This window comes from Megascapheus bottae, chromosome 22 (assembly GCF_031878675.1).
Source record: "Megascapheus bottae isolate mThoBot1 chromosome 22, mThoBot2.hap1, whole genome shotgun sequence".
In the NCBI taxonomy this organism is placed as follows: Eukaryota; Metazoa; Chordata; class Mammalia; order Rodentia; family Geomyidae; genus Megascapheus; species Megascapheus bottae.
This window is the reverse complement of record NC_143530.1, coordinates 15929279-15949609: the sequence shown is the minus strand read 5'-3', so window position 1 is coordinate 15949609 and position 20331 is coordinate 15929279. Positions and strand designations below refer to the sequence as shown.

General features: G+C 38.3%; 2 protein-coding genes across 2 annotated transcripts; both read right to left on the bottom strand.

Annotated features, from left to right (window-relative positions):
* Positions 1–1842: 1842 nt before the first annotated feature.
* LOC150048078 (olfactory receptor 2W1-like) lies at positions 1843–3151 on the bottom strand. The gene has a single exon (XM_090355385.1). It carries the CDS (start codon positions 3149–3151, stop codon positions 2216–2218), a length of 936 nt encoding a protein of 311 aa, XP_090211511.1. The 3' UTR covers positions 1843–2215.
* A 6863-nt stretch (positions 3152–10014) lies between these two features.
* Positions 10015–18840, bottom strand: LOC150048077 (olfactory receptor 2W1-like). Its single transcript, XM_090355383.1, has 4 exons — positions 18736–18840; positions 13857–14039; positions 13441–13477; positions 10015–11292 (listed from the first exon to the last, which is right to left on the bottom strand). Exon 4 carries the CDS (start codon positions 11270–11272, stop codon positions 10310–10312), a length of 963 nt encoding a protein of 320 aa, XP_090211509.1. The 5' UTR covers positions 11273–11292; positions 13441–13477; positions 13857–14039; positions 18736–18840; the 3' UTR covers positions 10015–10309.
* Positions 18841–20331: the final 1491 nt, after the last annotated feature.

The window sequence follows — 20331 nt, the reverse complement described above, 5'->3', positions numbered from 1 at the left end:
GGTATGAAAATTGTTATTTCTCCACTATGAAAAAAAATATAAGGTAGAACACATTTAATAGAAATTGGTTTTATTCAATGAGAAAATATCAGAAAGTATTTGATTTTTTTCTTTTTTTTGGGGGGGACTTTCTGTGCATACTTTTTCCTTTTAGGTTTGAGACTGGGGTTTGCTGCTTTCTTTCATTGGCTAATGTTCTATCAACTTATTCACACTTCCAACATCATCATACTTTTCTTGTAAGAGTCAATATATTTTGTGTAGTTGGGTTCTATATATTGTGTGAATGAACACATTACCCTTATCTATCCACTTGTTGATGAATTTTATGCAAATTATAATTTTAGCTCATGTGTAGGGCATTGTGGTAATTTTGTGTATGTCTCTTGGAACACACAAGCAAGAATGCGTTTGTGTGTACTTACAATAAGATTTCTCAGGTTTTTGGAATATATTAATAGTAAACCTGTTAAGTCAATTTCTTCCAAAATGTTAATTTTTTTTTTTTGCCAGTCCTGGGCCTTGAACTCAGGGCCTGAACACTGTCCTTGGGCTTTTTCCTCAAGGCTAGCATTCTACCACTTAAGCCACAGCACCACTTTTGGCTTTTTTCTAAGTATATGGTACTGAGGAATCGAACCTGGGTCTAAATGCATGGTAGGCAAGCACTCTACCACTAGGCCAAACTCCCAGCACCTGTTTAAAATTTTTTTTTTTTATCAGTTTGTCCTACTCTTGTTAAAGAGACACAATCCCACTGAGACTTATATATTCTCCAATATGTAGGCTTTAAATGATTGCCAAGTAAAATGGTGTAGACATAATTGGACTGTGGCCTTTCCCTTCATTTTCTTGACTTCCAATGAGGTTGAATTTATCTTCTTCGTGTTATGTGCAATTTCCATTTTTGAATGAACTGTATTTTATGGCAAGTGAAGTAATTGTATTTGTCTATCCTATTTAATTATATTTTAGGTATGTTAAATGCATATTATCTTTTGTAATTTTCCTAATTACAGTATTTTTATACTGTTTTTAGGTACTTGTTATGTATCCTAACATTGGTTTCTTTTGGTCTGTTGTTTGGCTTCTTACTGCAAACATCTCTATCCAAGTGCCGCTGACACATACCTCCATTCTATCTATGCAGGACGCTGAGACCTGAGGATCTTGGTTTGAAGCCAGCCCAGGCAGAAGTGGAGCTATGGCTCATGTGGCAGAATGCTAGCCTTCAGAAGAAAAGCTAAGGTACAGTATTATATCTTTGAGCTTAAGTCTTAGTACAAACACAAAATAACCACAAAAACAACAAAGATACACTCATAAAACTGCCCTTATAAACTGATATGTTGACTTGAAATGCCTTTGTAAAATTACTTAAAAGTGGGTTAGTGCTCACCTAACATGCATGAAGCCCTGGGTTTGATTCCTCAGTACCACATTAACAGAAAAAGTGGAAAGTGGCACTGTGACTCAATGGGTAGAAGGCAACCAAAACCAAAACAAAACAAAAACCCCAGAAGCTCAGGGACAGTGCCTAGGCCCTGAGTTCAAGCCTCAGGACTGGCAAGGCCTCCTCAACACCACCACAGAAACAATTCTCTAAAGTCAAAACAAAACAAAAACACTCCCTAAAATAAATTGTAGCCTTTCAATTCTATTTCCCAAAGACATTTTCCATATTCTACAGAATTACAATATAAAAAGCTTAATAATTTATTCACTTCATCATTTAACACATTTGTTAAGTATACAATTTAGTAAAGAAGCAATTTAAACACAAAATCCCAAATGAGTAAAAAGTTCTATGTTCACTTTATATGTGTACCTGTACCTCTTTATTTCTATTTTTTTTTCTTTTTGCCTGTCCTGGGTCATGAACTCAGGACCTGAGCACTGTTCTCCGGCTTTCTCAAGGCTAGAGCTCTACCACGTGAACCATAGCATCACTCCCAGTTTTTTTTTCCTTCTATATATGTGGTACCAAGGAATCAAACTCAGGTCTTTGTGAATTCTAGGTAAGCACTCTACCACTAGGCCAATCTCCCGGCCCCAGTCTATTCTTGTTTGTGTTAACATGAGGAACACTGTTCCTAGTAAAATTATAGTAAATGGTGAGCAATCATTAAACAATCTTTAGTAAATAAGATTCTGATGGTAAAGGACAATTTTTCTTTAGTTCTCCACACTTGTACTTCTTCCACCCAGGAACTAATTATTCAACAGTTTTTAACTTCCATATTCTCTTCAGAGCATTCTTTACATCTTTGTTTCTTAAAGTGTAGATCAGAGGGTTAAGACTGGGTGTGATGATAGTGTAAAAGAGAGTTAAGAACTTTCCTTCATCTTGGGACTTGGGTTTCTGTGGCCTCATGTACATATACATGGCTGTCCCATAAAACAGAGTCACTACTGTGAGGTGGGAGCCACAGGTATTCAGGACTTTTCTCCACCTGTTGGTTGACTTGATCCTCATTACAGCTCCAGTGATGACTCCATAGGAAATGAGAATCAGTGACAGAGGTACAAGAAGAAATATAACTCCAAGAGTAAGGACCACAACCTCAGTGACTCTTGAATAGACACAAGCCAACTTGACCAATGCAGGCATCTCACAGAAAAAATTATCCACCAGGTGGTGGCCACATCTTGGCAACTTCAATGTCAAGGAGCAAAGAATTAAGGCACTTCCCAACCCCCCCAACCAGGAGAGCAGCACCATCTTGTGGCAAAGCCCAGGGTGCATGAGGACCATGTAGTGGAGAGGCTGACACACAGCAGCATAGCGGTCATAGGCCATCACAGCCAAGAGAAGACATTCCGTGGCTCCCAGGTCAAGGGCGAAGAAGAACTGGAGCGCGCAGCCTCCGTAAGTAATAGACTTCGTTGGGCCCCACAGGTTGACCAGCATCTGGGGGACGATGCTAGTCGTGTAACAGAGGTCCACAGCAGACAAATTCGATAAGAAGAAGTACATGGGGCTGTGGAGCTGGGTGTCCAGATAAGACACGAGGATGATGGCTGTGTTTCCCACCAGAGTCACCAGGTAGAAGATGAAGACAGCCACGGAGATGATGTGCTCCAGGCGAGGTCGATCTGAGAACCCGAGGAGGATGAAGTCTGTTGTGGAACTCTCATTGCTTGTTTCCATGGCCCTCTAGGAGATATTCTATGGTAACCAAATACAGTATCAGTCTACATGAGAACTGGAAATGATGAAAGTACATTTTACTTACATTTGGTAAATCTTGATCAATTTCTTTTTCATGATTATGAGGTTTGAATTTAAGGCTTGGGCACTGTCCTTGCATTCTTTTTGCTTGAACTCAGGGCCTAACCACTGTCCTTGGCTTTCCTCAAGGCTAGAGCTCTACCACTTGGGCCACAGCACCACTTCTGGCTTTTTCTATGTATGTGGTACCAAAGAATTGAACCTTGGTCTTGGTGCATACCAGGGAAGCACTCTAGTACTAGGCAAAACTTCTGGCCCTGTCCTTGCATTCTTTTACTCAAGGCTACTTCTCTATTACTTTGCGTCACAGCTCCCCTTCCAGTTTTCTTGGTGGCTAATTCAATATAAGTGTCTCATGGACTTTCTTTCCTTTGTTACTTTCAAACCATGATCTTCAGATTTCTGTCTCCTCAGTATCTAGGGTTAAAGCGTGAACCACGGGCTTATGGTCAAACTCTTGTACAATTAATTTGCAATAATGGCAATATTTATACATATGTGTGTATACTTCTTGATTGAATTATAACCAGAAATGTTTTAATTGTAATTGTAATTCTAAATGTTGCCTGTCTCTCTTGAAAGATCAGAACACAAGCTGGTGATTTGTTGTATGTATGTTACAGAGTTTTTAAACTTACTTTCAAAACTTCATATGCAAATGAGAGAATAAATGATTGTTCAAATAGAAAGTAAATACCTGACCTATGTCATTATAACTTCTCTGCACATCACCTTTACAATAAAAATTTTTAAAGAGTAGGCCAGGAGTGTGGCCTAGTGGTAGAGTCCTTGCCTGGCATGCATGAAGACCGGGTTTGAGTCCTCAGTATCACATACACAAAAAAAGCCGAAAGTGGTGCAATGGCTCAAGTGGTACAGTGCTAGCCTTGGGAAAGCCCAAGAACAGTGCTCAGGCTCTGAGTTCAAGCTCCATGACTGGCAAAAATAATAAATAAATAAAAAATACATATGCAAGCTGGGTGCCAGTGCTTTCTCACATGTATAATCCTAGCACTCAAGAGGTTGACATGTGAGGATTATGATTCAGTGCTAGCCTGGGCAGGATAGTATGTGAGACCATTATCGCTTATTAACCACTAAAAAAAAGTTAGCCTTGTAACTGATATCAGATAACAAAGTGAGATATATAAATAAGTATTTACTTATATAAAACTCTGAGATGCTTTTGTGTAATATCCAGGCATTTTTTTCCTTCTGACCTACAGATTAAGTCAATGCAAAATGGCTTCATGAACATAAAATTTGTTTTGGTGTAAAATAGGAGATGTAGAAAACAAGCAAACAAAGCCAGATATGGTGGCTCATTCCTGTAATCCTAACTACGTAGGAGGCTGAGATCTGAGGATCATGGTTCAAAGCCAGCCTGGGCACTAAACTCTATGAGACTCTTATCTCCAATTAACCACCAGAAAAGCCAGAAGTGGCCCTGTGGCTCAAGTGGTAGAGTGGTAGCCTTGAGCTGAAGAGCTCAGAGACAGTGAGTGCCCAGGCCCAGAGTTCAACACCATGACTGACCAACCCGCCTCCCCCCCCCAAAAAAAACCCAAGGCATATATAGTAATTGGCTAATTTATTAGTGACAACAGGAAGTACACCCCTGTGTTCATGTAACTTCTAAGCAGAAAAAGACATTGTCATAAGAGTTAAGACCCCAGACTGGCCTCAAACTTTCTGTGCTTTTTAATACATCCAGCCTCACTATGTAAACTTGAGCATGACGGCTAGTATCTGAGAGTGTCAGTTTCCTCATGTCTGAAATAGCAATCTTAACAGCATCTGCCTTGCCAGGGTGTTAAGAGGAGGATTAAATGATAGACAAAATGTAACATATTTAGGATGACGCTTGATGCACATACAAACAAAAATTCAGAAACTTCCCAAACACACCCGCCCTTGTTGAACTCTGCAGAGAGGAGATCAGAACGTTTGTATTTTACATTTCTTTCACGTTGTTGCTTTTATGTTAGGACAAGTCTTAATCCATTTAGGGTTTGCTTTCTGCATCCCATCTTTTTCAGTAGGAGAGAGCAAAGTGTACTTACCAGGAGTCAAAATGATTAGACTAAACTCTTCTTTTCATAAAACAAGAACTCCCAGGTGTCCTGTTTCTACCTTGATAATCCTTCATTAGTAATTCAGGTAACATGTTGGGAGGAAAACTAATGAAGCTCCCCCAAATTAAAATAACCATTTTTTCCCGATACTACAGCCACATTCACATTTAAATGATATGACTGACATTTTTGTAATTCAAATGTCTGTGTTGGCTGTGGGACTGGTAGCAAGCCCTGACGAATTAGTTTTGGCTAAGTGCATCTAGTATAGATGACGTTTTTCAGGCTCACTCTTTGTGTCTGTAAGTAGCATTAAACTGGCTGATGTATATTCTAGCATGAGCAACACAAGCAGGGTAGTATTTATATTTAAGGCTGAAGGATAGCTTTAACAATATGGCTCAGACTCTGGGGACTGGTGTTCCACAGAGATGATTAAAAACATCCTTAATGTCTGGTTAAGGTCAGAGGTCTAAATAAATAATCAGTTCATGAATACTTTCCTTTGAAGTTTCTCTTCAATTTTTTTATTGTTACAAATGTGTTGTACAGAGGGGTTATTACAGTGAAGTCAAGTAAAGAGTACATTTCTTTTTGTTCTCTCTTTTTCTTTTTCCCCGGTCCCAGTTCTTGAACTCAGGGCCTGAGCACTATCCTTGAGCTTCTTTATGCTCAAGGGTAGCACTCTAACACCTGACCCACCATGCACCTTACAGCATTTGCAGATTATTTTGTTGGAGATAATAGTGTCAAGGACTTTCCTGACTGGGCGGGCTTCAAACTACGATCCTCAGATCTTAGCTTCCCGAGTAGCTAGGATTACTGTTGTGAGGCAAGGGTATGTTTCTTTTTTGGATAATGTCATTCCTTCCCTTGCTTTTTCCCAGTTTTTCCTTACCGTTCTCATCCAAAAATGTTTTTCTTTTCCTTACATTGTAAGCATGTATGTAGATAGCACAATGAAATTCCCTTTTAAAATGAAATGTGCCTTTATAAAAATGTTGAAAGACTATTTAAATGAAATTAATTGCAGACATGAATTTTGGTTCAATCAACAGTATTAGAAAAATTGTTGATTTTTTAGTTGTGTCTGTAGGACAGAAAATATTCAATATTTAAAGTTATGTGAACTCATCACAATTTGAAGTTTGTGGCTTATATCATCACTATTCAATTTTCCTTTTTATTAGCATATATTAATTGTACCAAGAGGTTTCACTGTGATATTTTCATATGTACATGTAATGTACATTGAGCAAAATCATCCCTTTTATTACTTTTTAAATTTTATTAGTGTTTAAAAAATTTTTATTGTCGGGATAATGTATAGAGAGGTTACAGTTACATTTGCCAGTAGGTGCATTACTTCTAACACACTTATACCCCTTCTCATGTTTTTTGTTCCCATTTTCCTCTCTCCACCCCCTCCCCTTTCTATTACTTTTTTTCTCTTTTGAAAACATTTTTTTTTTTTTTTTTGGTGGGTCTGGCCTGGGTGCTGTCTCTGAGCTCTTCAGCTCAAGGCTACTGCCCTACCCTTGAGCCAAGCTGCACTTCCTCTTTTCTTTTTTTTTTCTTTCTTTTTTTTTCATGGAACAACATGGTTGTTTTTTTTATTATACCCATTTGTGTGCAAGCATTCCAAAATGGCAAGAGAAAGATGTTTATTGCTTTACATTCAATGTAATATTTAGGGAATATTTGTTTTTTTGTTTTTTTCATATATTTTTTATTGTAATTAATAGAAGGGTTACATGATATTTGCCAGATAGAAGGTGCATTCATTCACATACATTGATACCCTTTCACATGTCTTGGTCCCCATTTCCCTCCCCCCACCCCCACCCCTCATCTTGTTTTCCCCCCTTCCCTATCCAATTTCAAATAACCAAATACAAATATATCCAATATATCAGGTAACAAAGTGAGATACTGTAACAATATGAGATAACCAAGGGAGGGCAAAAGAGATGCGAGATAACATAGTACATTAAGGACAACAATCATTCATTATATGGCTTATGTTTCTATATCCTAGAGATCCTTTCATTTAGCGTCATACTATATGGCCTTATGTATCAAGGTTTTGCTCTATTGCAAATCTCTGCTAGGAGAGCCCAAAAAGACTTGAAACTCTCATCTCCAATTAACCTCTAGACAAGGCTCAATAGCTATGTGCATATGACTATATACAATGATGTTATCACAATGAATTCCAAGAAATGAAACGAGAGGTGGTTTTTAAAATTTTTTTGTATTGTTTGTCGTTATTTCTCCCTCCCTCCCTCCCTCCCTCTCTCCCTCCCCCTTTCTTTCTTTCTTTCTTTCTTTCTTTCTTTCTTTCTTTCTTTCTTTCCTTCTTTCTTCCTTTCTTCCTTTCTTTCCCCCTTTGGCATATTCCCTTTGTCACTGCTTTTGATTTCTGTATCCTTTGTCTTGTGTATAAATGTATCTGATTTGGAGAAGGGAAGAGGGACAAGGGATGAACCAATTCAACAGTGATACTTCCTAGACACTATGTTGGACATGAACTTTCCAACTTGGGGGAAGGTGACCAGGTGGGGAAAAAAGTAGGAGAAAATGAGGAAGTAACTGTTTTTGAAGACAGTCTAAAAGAATAAATGTGGAAGCCAATATCAACATCCTACACCACATTCAGCATATTGGAAGGGATTGCCATGTTGTTTTTGGCCAATGAGTGGGTGATTATCTACTGTCTGATTCTTTACATTTTAACAATTATGAGGTGATAGAGGAGAAAGACTATTGCTTTTCTATTTGAGCAAGGTATCCTAACAAAATGATAATTTATTAAAATGATAAAAGGGTAGTCTTTTAGTGAAAGGTATCAGGTAACAGAAAATGCCAGTTTTGGCCTGAGAGTGTAGCCTAGTGGTGGAGTGCTTGCCTAGCATGCATGAAGCTCTGGGTTTGATTTCTTGGTGCCACATACACAGAAAAAGCCAGAAATGATGCTGTGGCTCAAGTGGTAGAGCTCTAGCCTTGAGAAAAGTCCAAGAATACTTCTCAGGTCCTGAGTTCAAGCCCCACAACTGGCAAAAAATACCAAAGTTTAAATAAAATTACATTTCTATATAAAAGCTAAATACCAAATCAAGGCAAAAGGATCACAAGTGATTTATTTATTTTATAAACTTCCACTGGAAACAAATATTGCTAAATTTCTCAAAATTCACTCCAGCTCCACAATTCCACAGGTCTATGTAAAAACCTAGTTGGCCTCAAATTAGTCCTGTTTCCTTTCTACTGAAGTTGAGACAATCCTGGAATAAAAATTCCATGAATGAATATGACATAAGTACTACTGTGTTGTCACCATAAGAACTCTGAAATTTGTGTCTTACTCTTTTATATCATGGTAAAGTAGTAACAGGTCAAAATAGTAAAGATCTTTAAGAAAGCCTATTTCTTTTGACAGTACTTGGGTTTGAACTGAGGACCATGTGTTTGTTAGGCAAGAACTCCACCACTTGAATCATGCCTCTGGTTCTTTGTAATTTTAAGGTTATTTTTAGATAGATCCTCATGCTCTTTTGCTCAGGCCTCACCTCTGATTGTGATAGGAGGCAGAGCCAGGAGGATCATTGCCTCCTAAATAGCTTGAATTACAAGGATGAATTACCTTTAAGAATGACGACCTATCGTTTAGAGTCATACTGTATGGTCTTATGTATCAAGGTTTTGCTCTATTGCAAATCTCTGCTAGGAGAGCCCAAGGTTTCTACTGATTATGACAAATAAGGGAAACCATTGAGCCTATGTTCCTTTGAGTCTGGCTTACATCACTTAATATGATTTTTTCTAAGTCTTTCCATTTCCTTACAAATGGGGCAATGTCGTTCTCTCTGACAGCAGCATAGAATTCCATTGTGTACAAATACCACATCTTGTTGATCCACTCATCAACTGAGGGACATCTGGGTTGGTTCCATATCTTTGCTATGGTAAATAGTGCTGCAATGAAGATCGTTGTGCTAGTGGACATAGAAACAAAAGCCATATAATGAATGATTGTTGTCCTTAATGTACTATGTTATCTCTCATCTCTTTTGCTGTCCCATGGTTATCTCATATTGTTACAGTATCTCACTTTATTATCTGATATATTGGATATATTTGTATTTGGTTATTTGAAATTGGATAGGGAAGGGGAGAAAGCAAGATGAGGGGTGGGGATGAGGGGGAGGGAAATGGGGACCAAGACATGAGAAAGGGTATCAATGTATGTGAAGTAATGCACCTTCTATCTGGCGAATATAATGTGACCCTTCTATTAATTACAATAAAAATATATGACAAAAAAGAATGACGACCTTTACGATGAGGTCTTGCTAACTTTTGGCCAAAACTAATTTCAAAGCTTGATCTTTCCAATCTCTAGTTCTCAGGTTGCTGGGATTATATGTATAGATCACTATGCTTAGTTTACTAGACAGACTGAATTGTTTGAGATGGGACTGTGACGATTATTGTTTTGCAGTGTACAATGCATCAATCAGAGCAAACATATGTAATGTCTAGAAAACATCACGAAACATTTAATATACAAAGTCGTCAACTGCATTTGTTATTATTTCATTTTGTGAATGCCATTTTGTTCATTTGTTATTTCCTTTTTGTATAAACAAAATATGAAAATTTTAGGTCTATATTTTGTAACCCTGAGCGCTAGAGCATTAGAGTAGAGAAACAAGACAACCAAAGTAGGCTGTGGAATAAATCCATTCACGTTTATGTTGAGCTCTCCTGTATATTAAACTCTAAGAACATATAGGATGTCCTAGTGATCTGACTATTGTGAAGCCATACAAATAATTGGAGACATAAAAGATCTAAGCACAATGTTTCTAATGTTGCAGCCAAAACAGGATTGTATATAAGATTATATAAGCAGATCTGTGTGATAGGTGGGGTACTTGTTTCAATGAAAGGAAAGATATTTCGAAAGCATACTGCATTGCCTTAGTTGCTTTAATAGTTCCTATGATTTCTGGATCTTCTTCAGCTTTGCAGATTCCTGGTGAACCCTCATGAGCTTCTTCAGTGCATCCTTCATGTCCTTATTCCTCAAGGTGTAGATGAGGGGGTTGAGACTTGGCGTGATGATGGTGTAAAAGAGGGTGAGGAACTTTCCCTGGTCCTTGGAGGCACTATTGCCTGGCTGCAGGTACATGTAGATAATAGTCCCATAAAATATGGAGACCACCGTGAGATGAGATCCACAGGTGTTCATCGCTTTGCGCCGGCCTGCCTTGGACTTCATTCTCAGCACAGCTTTGGCAATGTAGCCATAGGAGATCAGGATAAGGACGAGGGGGGTGAGGACAATGACGATGCCCAAGGCAAAAACAGACATTTCCACTGCGGTGGTGTCCACACACGCTATCTTGACCATGGCTGGCAGCTCACACAGGAAGTGATCCACACGGTCGTTTCCACACCTGGGCAGATTCACGGTGAGGGTACACAAGACTACAGAATTGGTCAGACTAATACTCCAGACCAGGGTAATCATCTTGAGACACAGGTGTGGGCTCATGATCACAAAATAATGCAAGGGCTTACAAATGGCTGTAAAACGATCATAGGACATGACAGCCAAAAGAAGACACTCGATGGAGCCAAACCACATGTAAACATAGAGCTGGACGACACAGCCCACATAGCTGATGGTCTTCTCAGGGCCCCACAGATTAACCAGCATCTGAGGGACGATGCTGGTCGTGAAACATAAGTCTAGGAAAGACAAATTCCTGAGGAAAAAGTACATTGGTGTGTGGAGATGAGAATCCCGGAGAGAGGCCAGAATGATAGCTGTGTTCCCCACCAATGTCATGAAATAGAAGAGGGCAACGACTCCTGACAGGATCTTCTCCAGTTCGGGATGGTCAGAGAAGCCAAGCAGAATGAACCCATGTGAACAACTGTGATTGCTTTGTTCCATATTCCTTCAGAGTCTGCATCCTACACGGAGAAGAGGGGGAGCAAGAGAAGGAGAAGGAGAGTCATCGTAGCAGTAGGAGGAACAGAAGAAGAAGAAATAATTTGTTAATGTGAACTATGTAACCTGCTATAACATAGAGCTAAACAAAGACAGAAATTAGGTTAATATTGCATATTACTGGAAAAATACTAATACAGAAGATGAAAATTATTGTCACGATGTGTCTATTTTAGATTCTCTATCAGTCTGCTTAAGATTAAATTTTATTCTTAACCCTAGAATCTTAATTTTGTGACAAGCAGATTTGAAAGCTTGGAATTGACACAGTTTTTAAAGATGTGGCCTTATGATTTTTTTTTAAAAGAAAGCTAGTTAGCTTGATGGAGTGAACATATTTAAGGAAGCTATTTGGCTAATGTCAGAGTGAAAGAAATAATTCCTGTTTTGGCCACTTGCAAGTGTGTTTTTTTCTTCTTTTGTGCCAGTCCTGGACTTGAAGTCATAGTTTGGGCTCTGTCTTTGAGCTTTTGTGCCCTCCCAATTGAACCACAGCTCCAGCCTTTTATGGAGGATAATTGGAGGTAGCAGTCAAATGGACTTCCTTGTCTGGGATGGCTTTAAACCGTGACCTTCAGATTTCATTCTCGGGAGTAGTTAAGATTACAGGTACCAGTCACTGGTACTGGGCAAGCACTTACAAGTTTGATAGGAAGGTAGATATTATGATATTGCTATCGCCATCATCATCATCTTCATCATCATCATCACTATCATCACTAGTACATGCAACAAACCCATACCCTCACCTACCCACCTACCTACACCCAAAGAGAGCAGAAGAAAGCTTTTGTGGAGATAGATTTTTGACAAAAATTAACTCTCATCTCTTTTGCTGTCCCTTGGTTATCTCATATTGTTACAGTATCTCACTTTGTGATCTGATATATTGGATATATTTGTATTTGGTTATTTGAAATTGGATAGGGAAGGGGGGAAAACAAGATGAAGGGTGGGGGGTGGGGGGGAGGGAAATGGGGACCAAGACATGAGAAAGGGTATCAATGTATGTGAATTAATGTACCTTCTATCTGGTGAATATAATATGACCCTTCTATTAATTACAATAAAATATATGAAAAAATTAACTAACTGAAAACATAAAAAAGTTGAATTAAACAAAATGTCAACCAGCTCAAAAACATGATAAAAAATTAAGGGGAGATATTTGATTGGAAAATAAAAATATCAAACTGGTGTTTCATCTCTGCCCTCTTATTTTCTGAATAGGCATATTGTAAGAAGCTTTGTTTTTTGTTGGCTATGTATTTTAAATATTTTTCTTGAAGATTATGAAGAAATTACTCCAAATTGTAGCCATAGTTCAGAAGTATAGCATTTACCAGGCTAATTGATTAAAAATACTGGTTAAAATCGTTGAGAGTCATTTCATGTTGTTTTGAAAATTATCTATTTCAAAGCAATAATTTAAGCCCAAGTTTTGCTCTTGATTCAGTTTGAAAGAAGGAAAAATAATTTCTTAAAATCGGATGGAGTCTATCATCAAGTAAGTTCTAAAATACCTGAGCAGAGAAATGACTATTTATTTTGAGATACATTAGTGATGTAATTGTGTATAACTTCTAAATACAACAAATGTCATTTAAAAGTATCTGATAAAAAAGGGGAAAATTCTTTTAAAGTTACAGCAAATTTTGTGTTGTGAATTCCTAAATCAACACAGCTTCCCCATTCCTAGCTAAATCCAGGAAGGGCCAGAATTCCTTCTGTTTCATACAAGTCTTCAAGTATTTTTATTATTTTATCTTATCATCTTTAAGTAGTTGTACAAAGAAGTTGCTATTCAACAAAGCAGTTTATGAATACAATGAATCTTGATGAATGTCATCTTTTCATCACTTTCCCACATCAAAATCTGAAGTAAAAAAATCCTTAGATAATTTAAATATTTTACATTAGAAGAGTTATAAAAAAAGAGTTGAAAAAAATCTGAGCCCTTTCTAAAATCTCAATCTTCAAGAAGAAAATACTTCTTTTTACTCATTTCTGAAAAGCTTATCCTTTATATATTTATATCCATGTATGGCAAGATAGACATATAAGTGTTCTGTATACAATTGTCTATAAAATGCAATAGTGGAATGACTTACATGTTCACCAAGAAGAGAACAGTCAAATTGGTCACATCTGTTTCAAATAAGAAAGAAATATTTCAATTTCTTCATCTGCTATTTAATCTGTATACGTCGAATCTGTATATGAAGTTTCTGATCAAGAAATAGCTCCATATTTCCCTGCTATAATAATAGTTTTATCCTTTCCTTTATAATACAGACAAGGGAAGATTTCTCAGTTACGATTTGGTTTTCCTCCTCAGGCTTCTGAGAGGAAATCTGTTGAATCAGCACACATAGGTGTTAAAGTCTTTTCTTTAACTTTGTATAGTTTCCCAGCCCAGGCACATGATGCCTAAAATATATTAGAAGCTAACATTACCACAGTTCACACAGAGCTAACTTGATGTCCTATTTCTCCACCATGCAGAGTCCTCAGTGTGGAAACTCACCCTGGTTAAGCATTTGCCTTCCATGGCTGCTGCTCTCCCATGTTCTCCCTGCTGTGCCACTGCCAACTCTGCTTGCCTCAAAGAGTGGCCAGGTAGAAATTCTCCTCAGGACTCCTCCTTTTTGACCATGTGACTTCAGGTGAGGAGACGAAGCTGTCCCCAATGTTCAGTGCTTGTTTTACCCTTTAAAATGAACATGCAGATGTTCTCTATAATTTCTGGATTATAGAGCAACATAAAAAGCAGGTGCAAAATGTGAATAGGAAGGAAATATAACTGTCAGAGAAGGGAAAAGTGTTCATCATTTTCTTTTTTGTTTGTTATTCATCTTTTTCTAGGTGATAAATGTGTTACAAATAAAAGTATCTTCCTTATTGAATGTCAAACAGGTAATTCCAGTGGCCACAAATCTGGGTGTGTCTAAAATGAAAGTCTGGATTTCCATCATATGAAATGTGCTATCACCCAACTCTTATACATTGTTTTACATGATATCAGCATCTACTTATTACCAGCTAGATCTTTAAGTGTTATGATTATTTCTCTGCTTTCACTTTCAAAATGTGAGCCATTCCAAACTCTGGTTATTTTCTTTCTTTCTTTTTTTTTCCTTCTATTTTTTGTAACATAATCCAAGCTACCACCGTCTTCTAAATTATCCAGATGCCTCTTTCTATATAACTCTAAGCTAATTGCTTCCCTTTTAGCCTAGTCTTCACTTTAACAGTCAAAGATATTGTAAACGAACTTAAGCAAACCAAACCAAATCAAATAACAACCAAACCAACCAACCAAATAAAAGATGTGTTGCAAGCTTGGTGTTGGTGGCAGTACTCAGATCCTGATCTGAAGCCAGCTTGTGAAGAATAGTTCATGAGACTCTTAACTCCACTTAAGCAGGAGAAAATGTGGAAGTGGAGCTATGGTTCAAATGGTAGAATATTAGCCTTGAGCAAAACAAACACAACAACAAAAACCCAGGGACGGTGCCCAGGCTCTGAGTTCAAAGCCCAGGACAGGCATGAAAACTAAAGCAAAACAAGTTGTGGTTCATGCTTTTAACCTCTGCATTCAAGAGGCTGAGATAGGAAGATCATGAGATTGAGGATAATCTGGCTTAGATGGAAAACAAAGAATCAACCTACATTCCCATCTTTTCCTAGTCATTATCATCATACAGGCTGTGTGTGTGTGTGTGTGTGTGTGTGTGTGTGTGTGTGTGTGTGTTTGCACATGCATGCTGGTTCTGGGGTTGGAACCCAGGTCTAGATGCTCTGCCTGAGTTTTTTTTCCATATATTTTTATTGTATTTAATAGAAGGGTTACATTATATTCACCAGATAGAAGGTACATACATTGATACCCTTTCTCATGTCTTGGTCCCCACTTCCCTCCTCCCACCCTCGCCCCTCATCTTGTTTTACCCACTTCCCTATCCTATTTCAAATAACCACATAAACATATATACAATATATCAGATAACAAGGTAATAATATGAGATAACCAAGGGACAGCAAAAGAGATGAGAGATAACATAGTACATTAAGGACAACAATCACTCATTATATGGCTTTTGTTCCTATATCCTGGAGACCCTTTCATTTAGTGTCATACTATATGGCCTTATGTATCTAGGTTTTGCTTTATTGTAAATCTCTTCTAGGAGAGCCCAAGGTTTCTACTGATTATGACAAACGAGGGAAACCATTGAGCCTATGTTCCTTTGAGTCTGGCTTACTTCACTTAATATGATTTTTTTCTAAGTCTTTCCATTTCCTTACAAATGGGGCGATGTCGTTCTCTCTGACAGCAGCATAGAATTCCATTGTGTATAATACCACATCTTGTTGATCCACTCATCAACTGAGGGGTGCCTGAGTTCTTTTGCTCAAGGCTAGCATTCAACAGTTTGAGCCACAGATCCACTTCCAGCTTTTTGGTGGCTAAGTGGAGATATCAATCTTACAGACTTTCCTGCTCAGGCTGGCTTTGAACTTTGATCCTCAGACCTCAATCTCCTAAGTAGCTAGGATTACAAGTGAGTGCCACCAGCACCCAGCTCATATAGGCTCATGTGTATATGTGCCTTTTAAATTAAGGTTGTGCAGACACATAAAAACAAAAATATGGACATTGCTGAGCAATATTTGATACACACATACATTGTGTAAATTTTAAAACATCATAAAATTATGTCTTCTAATATAATTCCTTTATAGTTTTAGAACTTAATTTTTTTAGAATTTAATTTTGAAACATACAGAATCTCGCTGTTATCTACAGTCACCCTAATATGCAAAAATACACTGAGTTTTTTGGTTCTAAATGTAGTTTTGTAGCCATTGGTTAACCTTTGATTATTCTCCTTCCTATCTTTCTGGAAAGAGTAACCAGCGTTTGTATCTTGAGTAACATCCCATGGTCTTTGTCTTCCTGTGCCTGGCTCATTTACCTTAACAAAAGAATCTACATCTTGGTCATGTTGCAAATGGCAGCAACATTCGTGTGTCTGAAGAGTGTTCTATAGCATACATGCACCAATTTGCATATCTGTGAGACTCTTTCTTTTTTTTTTGCCAGGCCTGGGGCTTGAACTCAGGGCCTTGGCACTGTCCTTGGGCTTTCCTCAAGGCTAGAGCTCTACCACTAGAGAAACAGCACCACATCTGGCTTTTTTCTATGTGTGTGGTACCAAGGAATTGAACCCGGGGCTTCATGCATGCTAGGCAAGCACTGTACCACTAGGCTAAACTCCAGGCCCCCCAATTTGCATATCTGTTCATTTGTTTATGAACAATTTGTTTCTCAACAGACACTTATTTTGAGTTTTGAATAATGTTGCAATCTATATGAAAGTATAGAAGTCTGTCAGACATCCTTGCATTTCTAAGTCAGTAGTGGGACAGCTCTGTCATATAGTGGTTCTCTTCTCAATTCTTGAATACTTTTCATAGTTTTTTGAAATGCCTGTGCAGTTTAAATCTTTTCACTGACAGTGTACATATTCTAATTTCCTTTTATTTTCTCAGATTTGCCAACTCGTACATTTGGTTCCTTCCTTCCTTCCTCCCTCCCTTCCTCCTTTTTTCCTTTCATTTCCTTTACTTTCTTTTTTGCTGGGACTTGAACACAGGGCCTGGGTACTGTCTCTGAGCTTTTGTGCGAATTGCTAGAGCTCGGCTACTTGAGGCACAGCTCTGCACTGGCTTTGGGTCATTAACTGGAGATAAGCCTGCCTGGACTGGCTTTGAGCCATGGTTCTCTGATCTCGGCCTCTTGATTAGCTAGGATTTCAGGCATGAGCCACTGTGCCCAGGCTCCTTCGCCCCTTTTTAAAGTAGGTTGTAAATTTTCTTGCTGTTTAATTTTTTATATTTTGATATTTTTTGACCTGACTACAGATACAATCTCATTTGTTTTACTTTGCTTTGTGGACTCTACTTTTTAGGTTAACTAAAAAAAATTATGGCCAATACCAATGTTATAGTGTTTCCTCTGTGTGTTCTACTAGCAGTTTCACAATTTTGAGTTTTTGGATTAGGTTTTTAATCCATTGTTTAGTGAGGTAAGGGTGAAATTCCATCTTTGGCATGTGAGTAAGTCAGTTTCTCAACATCATTTTATTGGTAACATTGTACTTTCTTCATTGAGTGCTATCAGAACATTTTCCACGCTTTTCTTTCCTTTTTTCCTCTTTTCTTTCCTCTTCCTTTTTCTATTCTTTTCCTTTCTTTTCTTTTCTTTTTCTTTTAAGGAAGTCATTAACTGCTGAGCATTGGTGACTCACCTGTAATCCTAGATATAGATTTAGATTTCAGGAGGAGGAAATCTGAGGATCATAGTTCAAAGCCAGCCTACCAGAAAAGTCCATGAGACTCTTATTTCAAATTAACCAAAAAAGTTGCCAGCACTGGTGGCTTAAGCCTGTAATCTTAGCTATGAAGAAGGCTGAGATCTGAGGATTGAATTTTAAAGCCAGCCTGGGCACCAAAGTCCATGAGATTCCAATAAATGATCAAAAAAATTCAAAAGTGGGAGCTGTGGCTCAAGTGGCAGAGCACTTGTCTTGAGCAAGAAAAGCTTAGGAGCAGTATGAAAGCTCAGAGTTCCACCCCAGGACCAGCACATACACACACACACACACACGCACAGCCAGTAGTACTAGCTTTGAGCATTAAAGCTCAAAGATAACCTCCAGGCCTGAGTTGAAGCCCTAGGATTAGTATACCTACACAAAATAATCATTAACTGTAAATACATGGATTTACTGTTAGGTTATCTTCTGCTACTTTCTGTTCCCTTAGTCTAGCTTTTCCCCCCTTTTATATGTTGTTCTGATTGCTGTACTTGCTGTATTTTCCATCAGGTGTTGTGATCCTCCTTGATTTTCTCTTTTTGTGTAACTTTGGTTTTGCTGTTAAGGATCTGGCAATGGTTCTGTGACAGATGTTTCTGAAGCTTTGGTAGGCATGACAAGAAATCTATCGACAGAAGAAGGTGATCTGTAGCCTTGCACAGCCTTAACTCTTGCAGATGCTAGGTGGATATCTGTAGATATCTGTTAAGTCTACATTTGATATAGTGTGTCCTTTAGAACCTTCTCCATTTTTGACTTGGATGGCCTATTTTTGAGAGGGACAATGTGATCATCCACTATTATTCTGTAAGGGTTTATTTGTGTGTCTATGTTCAGTAACAATTGTTTAATTAAATTGATTGTCCTATAATTCAGTGTGTAAATTATTTTCTTTTGATGTATCATTTCCTCTATTAATATCAAATTGTCTTTGTGTTTTCTGGCTGATTTCATTTTGAAATTTTTTTCCTTCCCTCCCTTCCTCCCTCCCTCCCTCCCTCTCTCCCTCCCTTTGTTCCTTACCTCCTTCCTTCCCTCACTCCTTCCTTCCTTTCTTTCTTTCTATCGCGCGCCGGCCCTCGCCCGCAAGGATCCGACACACGATACAGGTTGCAAGAAGCTTCTTGATTCTCCTGGTTCTCCTTCTTCCTCTCTTCCCACCAATAGGAATTAGCCACCCCATATACTCAGCCAATCATCTCTTGCCACACACAGTGCATGCACGCCGCACTCTCTCGATCACGCAGCAGGATGGAGGCCAGCACGCTTCCGCACATGCGCAGCGCAGGCTTCCGCTAAGCAGTAGGGGCGCATGGGCAGCCACGCCGGATGGCGTCAGACCTCCACTTCAGGAAGTGGAGGTATGGCTGCGAGGTCTGCGTGCCGCTTCCCACACTTTCTTTTTTTTGGCAGTCTTGGGTCATGAGCTCAGAGCCTGAGCACTGTCCTCACTTGAGCCACAGCACCACTTCTGGCTTTTTCTCTGTGTATGTGGTACCAAGGAATGGAATCCCGGTCTTTGTGCATGCTAGGCGAGCACTCTACCACGAGGCCAAACTCCTGACCCTGAAACTTTCTTTTTCATCTGTAAGTACTTTTGCTTGGTTTTGGGCAGTATTTCCTGGGAAATTTCTCTTTTGTTTTCCTCCCCATACTCTTAAGACTTTGCCCTTTGTCAGGAAGATGTGTTTCCTATAAGCAACTAAATTGTTTTATTGAAAAATCATTTATTTATTTTTTTTGAATTTTTTTTATCCTTTTAGCTCACACTTCTCAGTCTACACCCATAATTCTTTCTCTTTCTTTCTTTTTTTTTTTTTTTTTGCCAGTCCTGGGCTTGAGCTCAGGGCCTGAGCACTGTCCTTGGACTTTCTCAAGGTTAGAGCTCTACCACTTGAGCCTCAGCACCACTTGTGGCTTTTTTCTATGTATGTGGTTCTGAGGAATTGAACTTGGGTCTTTGTGCATGCTAGGCAAACACTCTACTACTAGTCCCAAATCCCGACCCCTATACTAATTAATAATCCTTAGGTTTGATCTTTCACAGTGTCTGAGAAGTGCTGTGAGTTCAATTTTTTATTTATTTTTTTCTTAATCTAAAACATCACTTGGTGTTTAAGTCCCGATAGTCTTTCTTTTGTTTTCTCCAATTTACTGGAGAGTCTTCCAACTGATTATTCTACTTTCCTTAGCTTTTTATATATAAAGTTGCAATCTGATTCTTTTTCAGGATTTTTATATATGTTGAATTCATCTTTCATATTTTGCCTTTTATTCAGCTAATTTGAATTCTCTTGGAAATTCATTGAGATATGTATTTGTACCATTGTAACTCATGAAAGTATAATTCTTTTGTAAACATTATTAATTTTTTGATTATTATTAAATAATAATGTCTGGGCTCTTACAGTCTTATAGTAGAAGTGTTCTCATTATTCGGGAATTCCCTGGAATGAGGGAATAGCTCAGCTACTACCCAACTTTCACCCACATTGTGAGAGCACCAGGTACCATTCAGAGAGAAAAAATGTAGGTAGGAATCTCTTGTAGTTCTTTGTTTATAATTGGTGTTATATAAGGATTGTTGGTGATATTGGCTCATATAGTTTTCTCTTTCTG